The sequence below is a fragment of the Papaver somniferum genome, unplaced genomic scaffold, assembly GCF_003573695.1.
Source record: "Papaver somniferum cultivar HN1 unplaced genomic scaffold, ASM357369v1 unplaced-scaffold_128, whole genome shotgun sequence".
Lineage (NCBI taxonomy): Eukaryota > Viridiplantae > Streptophyta > Magnoliopsida > Ranunculales > Papaveraceae > Papaver > Papaver somniferum.
In genome coordinates this window covers 5,464,309-5,472,747 of record NW_020621936.1, presented here as the reverse complement: position 1 = coordinate 5,472,747, position 8,439 = coordinate 5,464,309, and the positions used below count along the sequence as shown (strand labels likewise).

General features: G+C 37.2%; 1 protein-coding gene and 1 long non-coding RNA gene across 2 annotated transcripts; one reads left to right on the top strand and one right to left on the bottom strand.

Annotated features, from left to right (window-relative positions):
* Positions 1 to 1,048: 1,048 nt before the first annotated feature.
* On the bottom strand, positions 1,049 to 1,717 carry LOC113331848. Its single transcript, XM_026578500.1, has one exon. It carries the CDS (start codon positions 1,715 to 1,717, stop codon positions 1,049 to 1,051), a length of 669 nt encoding a protein of 222 aa, XP_026434285.1.
* Positions 1,718 to 3,695: 1,978 nt separating this feature from the next.
* On the top strand, positions 3,696 to 6,018 carry LOC113332007. The gene is made up of 2 exons (XR_003351284.1): positions 3,696 to 5,002; positions 5,109 to 6,018. It is a non-coding gene; the product is annotated as an uncharacterized LOC113332007 (long non-coding RNA).
* The last annotated feature ends 2,421 nt before the right edge of the window (positions 6,019 to 8,439 follow it).

Below are 8,439 nucleotides of genomic sequence, written 5' to 3'. Positions count from 1 at the left end.
AGACTTGGTCTTTGGTTCCACACCTTATTGCCCATCTATGATTTTTCCTCACATTTTCTAGTCCCTGTTCTATCCCGTTCCATATCCAAGAGCAGTTTTTATGTTGCTCCTACAGATGAGGAAAATCACAATAAGGGGAATATTTCGGTTTTAAGACCTTGACGCAAAGCTTGTTTGATTCTGTGCACAGTCTCCAAGCAAGTTTCGTTATCAAAGCATCATTGAAGAGTTCTAAGTTCCGAAAGGCTAAACCACCTTGCTGTTTTGGAGCATTGAAAGAGTCCCAAGCTGCAAAGTTAACTCCCTTATTAGTTTTGTGACCCCACCAAAACTTCATTTGAATGGTGTTTAACTTCTTAATTGTTTCTCTCGAAATTTTGAAGCTACCCATGTAATGAGAAGGAATATTGTTAAGCACTGTCTTGACTAAAGTAGTTCTTGCTGCTTGGTTGAGTGTTTTAGAACTCCAACCTGATAATCTAGTGGCAAAGGCCTCCGACATATTACCAAAAGAACTGACTTTATATTTTCCAAGTAAAATTGGCAAACCCAAATACTTATCAGAAGTACACAACCGTTTCACTCCTAGTTTTGCTATAATATATTGTTTCCTCTCCTCTGAAATGTCTCCTGCTATAAAGGTTGTTGACTTTGAATAATTTATCATTTGTCCTGATAAATCACCAAACTGCTCCAGGATTTTCTGAACATTGTCAAGAGTTTTATCATCATCCCGAAAAAATAACAGACAATCATCCGCAAATAGCAGATGATTGATTGAAGGAGAGTTATTCGCCACTGTGATGCCCTTGATCAGATGAGATTGCTCCGCATGAATTAAAGTTCTAGTTAGATATTCCATTGCGATGATGAAAAGGTAGGGAGATAATGGTTCTCCCTGCCTTAATCCTCTAGATGGAGTATAAGGAGTGCATGGAGAGCCATTCAATCTGATTGAAACCTTTGTAGTGGTGATACACTGTTGAATTAGTGTTCTCCAATCTGAACTGAAGCCCATACATTCCAACATTTTGTCCAAAAAAGGCTATTATAGACGATCGAAGGCCTTAGACATGTCTAATTTCAGAGCTATTAGACCTTTCTTACTTCTAGATTTTTTCATGGTATGTATTAATTCATGTGCTATAACAATATAGCGCTTCGGAACATAAGCATCCTGTGTTGGAGATATGACCTTTTCCATCAGAGGTTGCATCCTTTTGACTAACATTTTTGATAATATTTTGTAGCTGTTATTACATAACCCAATAGGCATGTAATCATTTGGAGTTGAAGGGTTATTGTTATTTGGAATAAGGCAAATAGTGGTTTCATTGAGGTACTGTGGGAGTGATTTCTGATGAAAGAAATTCTGAACTAGAGCAACTATGTCAGTACTAACTATATCCCATTGGGACTGATAAAACCCATCTGGAAACCCGTCAGGACCTGGAGAGTTCCAACTGTTTAAACTTCTAACAACTTGTTTGATTTCGTCTTCTGTTGGCATACTCATGAGAGACGGATTATCTTCTGTGGTAATACTGTCTTGAATATGATAAAAAGAGGAATCATGAAGTTGTGGAGATGTAGTTGTAGTTATAGCCGAAAAGTGAGCCGTTAGAAAACTTGATAAGTCTTCTCTCTTACTCAGCCAGACCCCATTAGCATTACGTAAAGCTACAATGTTATTTTTATCTCTTCTCCTATTTGCCATGGCATGGAAGTATGCAGTATTATTATATGCCTCTTTAATCCATTTATCGCCTGACTTTTGTTGCCAATATTCAGATTTAGCTTTTTTTCCAGTACTTAATGAGGTCTATATTCCTTTGAATTTGAGCACTGTTATAATCACTATAAGGCAGAGACCGATAGTGATCTAACTTTTTTTTTTTATGAAAATCTATATGTTTATCAATATCTCCAAAATGAATCCTTTTCCATCTAGCCAGATCTTTCCTAGTGGAATTTATCTTGCTGTTAAAACTTGACCCTGCTGCTTTCCAGGCTTGCGCAATAATACTAGAACAGGAAGGATCAAATAACCAGCATTTATAAAATTTCCAGGCATTTCTAACTATTGGTATATCTGATTCTAAGGTAAGAAGAATCGGACAGTGATCAGACCCAAGAAAAGGTAGGTGATATAATTTAGAGTCAGGGAATTGAAGTAGACACTTATCATTGTGAAGTTCCATGTCAATTATTTCTCTTTTATATCCTTTACCATTTGATCTATTTATCCAAGTGTGATGCCTTCCAACAAAACCCAAATCTACTAGACCAGCTTCATCAATTATATTACAAACCCAATTATTAATAGAGGAAATTGATGTTTGACCTCTATGTTGCAAGTGTATGTTAAGGTCCCCTAAAAGAATCCATGGTTGACAAATATTATGACTTAGATCTTCTAAAAACTCCCATTGCTGCTTCTTAACATCATCATAGGTAGAACCATACATACAAGTTAAAAGAAATTCCTCTTTATCAGGACTTAAAGTAACAAGAAGGTGAATCATATTATCTTTAACACACACCACATCACATGGAAAACCATCCTTCCATAACAAAATCAAACCACCAGATCTACCAGCAGAACTGATTATAATAGAATTTGGATAAGCATATGTCTGTGTTAGGGCTCTAGCCTTGTCTTCCTTAATCTTAGTTTCACACAAAAAGACTATATCTGGATTATGTTGTGTAACTATTTACTGTAAATGATTTCTAGTTTCATCCGAGGCAAAGCCTTGAACATTCCAAGATAATATCCCCATTCTACTTGAATACCCACTAATTGATTGTGCAGTAAGATAATAAACCCAATTCAGAATAAAACGAAGAAAATTTGTAAAGTAATCAATAGTTTCAATTGAACGGAAATTGTTTAGAAGAATTACCTGGTCACCAGTGCTGGGTGGATTGTTGCCAAAAGCTCTTGCATAGTTTTTCTTTGAAACATTCCCATGATAAGATTGATGAGAACTAGGTACAGCTCTGCTTATCGAAGACTATGTGAGTATTTCCTAAGGATTCAGGTACTACAGAAGGTGAAAATTGATTCATCTGATTTTGCTCATAGATTTTAAGAAGTGAATGAATCGGACCCTTCCACCTCTAGTAGTGTGAATAATTGCTGGATCTATATTTTCTGAGTTGTAATTATCCATAGAGATGTCAAACTCACCCATCTGAAGATAAGCCCTAAGAAGATTTGGGTCTAAATCTTTTCCTAGAGAAAATGAAGAAGAAGGGATCGAAGAAATCTCTCTTTCTAGGTTCGGATTAAGAATATATTCTAAGAAATTTTGGGGATGATTGTTGATAGGTGTCTAAAACACCTAATTTTATATCTAGTATTTATGCTTTCTTTGTTATTGTCTTTATGAATTGTGTGTCTTATGTTTGATTTTGAGTTTATTAGGTGCAATGGAGTCATTATGAGCAAAAGAAGGAGAAAACATCCATTTGGAGCATAAGGAGCAGAAAGATCAAGTCGCAGGCAAAGAATGAGCTCTCAGTTTCCCGCAACTGACGGTTGAGCAAAGAAATAGATTCAGCAGTCAGTTTGCTGAAACTGACGGGCCAAATAACTTCATGTGGCCCTTATCCGGCCATTGTATGTCTTTATCATGTCCTATATATTTCCCTGAATCTGGTCGAGGAGAAGATAGTTTCTTCCCCAATTATTTCATTTCTTTCCGTTCTCCCCTTTCCTCTCTGCTGCTGCTGATTTTCATGGCGATGAGAAATTAGAACAAGGAAAATTATTATTTGTTGATCTCGGTGATGGATGAGAAGAAACAGTAGAGAAATGGGTTTGTGATGTTCTTGAGAGAAGGCGATGGAGAAATTCAGGGAGAGAAGGAATTTAGGGTTTGATAGGGTTTCTCTGGAATTGAAACGAATTGAAGAAATGGGTGTTTGTGAAGAGTTGTGGTTGTTGATTTTCATGGGCTTTGTGGCTGTACAGTTGGGAAAATGGAATTGTTGCTGCAATTGAAGATGGGAAGAAGTTCAGGGGAGTGGTGATATGAAACAAGAACTGGTGATAGAGTTTCAGATGGGTTTCAGCCAAGAAAGGGGATTTGGTGCTAGAATTTAGGTTTCTTCTGTAGTTCAATTGAATTGAAGAAATTGATAACTGAAGTAGCAGAAGAGAGAATTGGAGAGTTGGGTATTGTTTGAATTCATATTACAGCCGAGATTGAGATCGAAAAATCATGGAAGACAAGAAAACTGCTGCTGGTTGTGTTTGTGTGATGATAATTAGAGAAGACATGGATTTGGTAGTTGTGATGGAATTGGTGGTTACAAGAATCATAGAAGGAAGAAATTGGCAAACTGATTTGTGGATGTTCGTGGTCGAAATTGCAGACACGGGAAATTAGGTTTTGAAGCTGAGAAGGAAGTTGTCTGTGTTGGATGGCAATTATGGCTCAAGCAGCTATAGATGAGGCAATTGCAGAATGAGTCAGTGTTGGTGATGTTCTGGTGGCAACGAAAATGGAAAGTTGGATTCAGCTGGTTGCAATGGTTGTATGCTTGATAGCAGTTACAAGTGATGATATTGCAGAGAAGAATAAAATGGAATTGCAGTTGTGTTGGCATCACATGGAAGAAGAAATGTTGTTGTTGCAGTTAATGATCAAGGAGGAAGCTGAGAAGCAGCAGCTAGTTATGGAGATTGAAGGAAGTTGCAGGAGCAACAAGGTGTTGGTGTTGGCTGTGCGCAAGAAGAGTAGCTGAGTTAGTGTGGTTGAATTGTGGATTGATGGTCTGCGACCCGGAAGATGCACATGACTTAGGTGCAGGTTATGCACTTGGAGTTGATGGTTAATGGGTTATGAGGATTGTCTTTGTATTGAGATGCTCTGAAGAATGATATTAAGAGCTGGTGACTCAAACTGGCAGGGAAGTACAGAAAATAAGCTTGTGGCAGTGAGCTGAGAATGCGAAGGGAAATGATTCAAGTCTGCTGTTGTTGAAGACATGGGTTTGAGCAGTTTGGAATAGAAAATCAAGATGGGTTTGAGAGCTTTGGCTGTTAATGGTGTTAACTGAATAGCGGGTCTCTGCGAAGTTGGTATAAGCAGGTGCAGGTTTGAGCAGTTTGGAATAGAAAATCAAGATGGGTTTGAGAGCTTTGGCTGTTAATGGTGTTAACTGAATAGCGGGTCTCTGCGAAGTTGGTATAAGCAGGTGCAGGTGATGAGAGGAACAATGGGTACCTCCAGAATCAAATCTGGTGCTACTGAAGTTGATCAGAAGCAATGATGCTGGTGGTGTTACTGAGATGGCTTACAGTGGAAACAATGCAAGTGCAGGGAACTGTAATGAATGGAAGAAGCGCAGTGGTTCGTGTTGGGTATGGAGACTTTAAAGTGGTGTTGCTGCTGAGGTTTTGAGCTTAGCAAGGATTGCAGTCAAGAGCTAATAATCTAGTATTGCAAGAAATGTCTGAGTTCGAAGCAAATGAGATGAATTAGAGCTGGTGAGAATTAAGAGAGGTTTGTATTCGAGTGGTTGCTGATATAAGAACAAGGAAATTGAATGAAGAGTGAAAGAAGCAGCTGATAGTTGAACTGAAGATGGCGCTACTGCTGGTAATGAACAGTGGAGATAATTGCAGGGAAGAAGAATTACAAGGTTAGTGAGTTAGCTGGTGGTGCTAGAGCTGTATTAATGCCTTGTCAGTTCCACAAGATTGACAGGCTAAGTTAATTGTACATGGGCCTGTATTGACTGGGCTGTGTCTGCTAGTGGGCTGGAAGTGGTCAGGCTTGGTCGAGACTTTTAAGTCTTATATCTTAGGAGCCAATTCACACAACAAAGGAGGCTATATAAGCTCTCTAGGGTTCTATTTTAGAAAAGATCTTATCTTTTTCTTCTACTTTCATTTCTAGGGTTTAGAAACATGATAGGTTTTATCTTCCTCCTTGTTATGAACTCCATGAATATGAGTACCTAGTTTTTATCATTGGTTAAAGGAATAAGTTGGATTTCCAAACATGGGTTGTGTTCAATAAATTAGTTAAGTCTCCATACTTTATCGTTTATGATTCATCGTTAATATTGTTATGTGAATTGAATGCTTGTTTGGTCGAGTCTAGAATCGATTGAGTTTGTTTTCATCTCTATTGCTAGATTAGAGTTTATTATACGCAAAAGTGATAAATTTCTGATTGCAAGTAGCATATTGTGAATATTGCTTGTAGTGATGCATCCTATTAGTCACATATGAATCATAACCTTTGTTAAATTGGATTAGTGCTTTTACACGTTTGATTGCTTTGATTGACCTGATTTCATAGAACTTAATGCATATAGGGAATTAAACTTGATTAGTGCTTTTACACAGTAGGTTGTTCTCTAAGGTATAACTCATACTCGCATCTTTTAATGTGTTTGTTGATGACAAGAGGAACGGGTATTCTTGCGATCAAGGTATCCTAGGGCCTTTGATAAAAGTTGAGATTAAATATCAATTCTAACTATTGTTTCAAATACATGTTTGTGAATGAAAATAAATCCTTGACCAATATTATAATCTTATTGATTTTGTTTTATTTATTTGTTTTGATTTTGTTTTATTTTAGTATATAAAAATCAGAAAACCCCCCATTGTTATTTATAGGAAAGCGAAACAACTTGACAACCATAGTCCTCTCTGTGGGAACGATCCTTTCTTACCCTTGCTATATTATATATTTTGAGTAGTAAGAAAGTGTAATTATTTTTGACGCCTATGACATCGATCAAATTTTGGCGCCGTTGCCAGGGAGACAGTGGTTGTCACTTGTTTTTGGTTTCTTATTTTTGTTTTTAGTTTTGTTTTTTTATTTTCTGGTTCTTAACATAGTTTTGAGAACTCTTGTTTCAGGTACCAATTTCTATGGACGGAGCATATTGTAACAATGGATACGGTTTTCAACAACCTCAACACTATGAAAATTATCCACCATCTATGGGATACAATGAAAACCAATTTATTGGATATGATGCATATCCTAGACAACCTTACGATGATTTTCATACATACCAACAACAACCTTATAGTGGGTATGTAAGTCAAGCACCAAGGTGGGATAATTCTACTTCTAATTGGCTTCATTCGAGTTGTATACAGATTATGAATGGATTGCAAGACATGCAACAAAGACTAGACCAACTTGACCGTGATTGAAAGAACATCGCACAAACCAATTTCTGCAACACTTTTTCTTACCCGACTCTGAATCGTAGTTATGATCATTCACTCATTCAAAGGGAAGAGTCATGGGAAAGAGAACCTATTGTAGTTAATGGTGGTAGGCGTGTGAACGTCAGGAAACTTGCACATAAATTATACAAGTTGGAAGATGATGGAGCCTCGGAAGAGCTTGTCGATGAAATTAGTAGGACCGTTCGTATGGAACTTAAACGACGTCGTGATAAAGGTTGGCAAACTGACGACGATTCTTATTATGGTGAGTCTGAAAATGAAGACGAAGTTGATTGTGTCGAAAAGGAACAACCTTTGGAGATATTTGATGACATTAGTGTAGTTGACTCAACTCTTGATCTTTATAATGATCAAACACCTATTCAAAAGGTACATGAGTATGATGAAACTAGTGTTTTACAGAATGATGAAACTAGTGTTTTACAGAATTTCCTTACAACAAGGTTTGAGTATAATGAAGAGGAGTGTGTTGAGAATGAAACCAATTTGATCCATATTGTGGAAGACCCAATTGAGCTTGCATATGATTGTAATGATGATGTTGCTGCCGAGATTTTGGTTGAGGCGGAAACGGACGAAGAATGGTTGCAAGGTTTGATAGAGGACCATGATATACAAGAGGTGAGTAATTCACTCGAGTTTTTCAAGGATGAAGAGGATTCCATGATACAAGAGATTGTGTAAGGTTTGTCTAACCCTTTGCATATTGTTTCTTCTCCTTTACCTCTTATTGGTTTGAATGTATGTGCTTCGAGAATATTGTTGAATGACTTTATTTCGCGATATCCTCCGTTAGAGATACTTGATTCTCTTACTATGCAGGTTTTGGAACAAGAAACCGTGGAAGTTCCTGAATTCTATATTCTTTACCCACTTCCAAGTGTGGACAAGAATAAGTGTGGGGGAAACTTTTATCGGTTAATAGCTTCATTTCTATTTTATATTACTAATATTTGTGCGAAGCGAGTGTTTGCAAAACCGGTTACATGGAAGGATCCCCAACTTTTCAGATTGTTGGAGTATGGGGAGTTCAACTTGCAAGTCGGGTTGACGACTTTAAACCAAGCGCTGCATGGAAGGCAACCCACTAGTTTTGTATCTCTTATCCTTTAATTTTTCTTTTCTTGTTTTTAGCATTTTCTTGTCTTATATTTATTTTTTCTGATTTCTTGTCACATTATCATCTAGGATTTCCCACCTTGACTTAC

Excerpts from the sequence above, each read along its gene's own strand:
- LOC113331848 (XM_026578500.1), bottom strand. The coding sequence starts at position 1,717 with ATGGCAAATAGGAGAAGAGATAAAAATAACATTGTAGCTTTACGTAAT.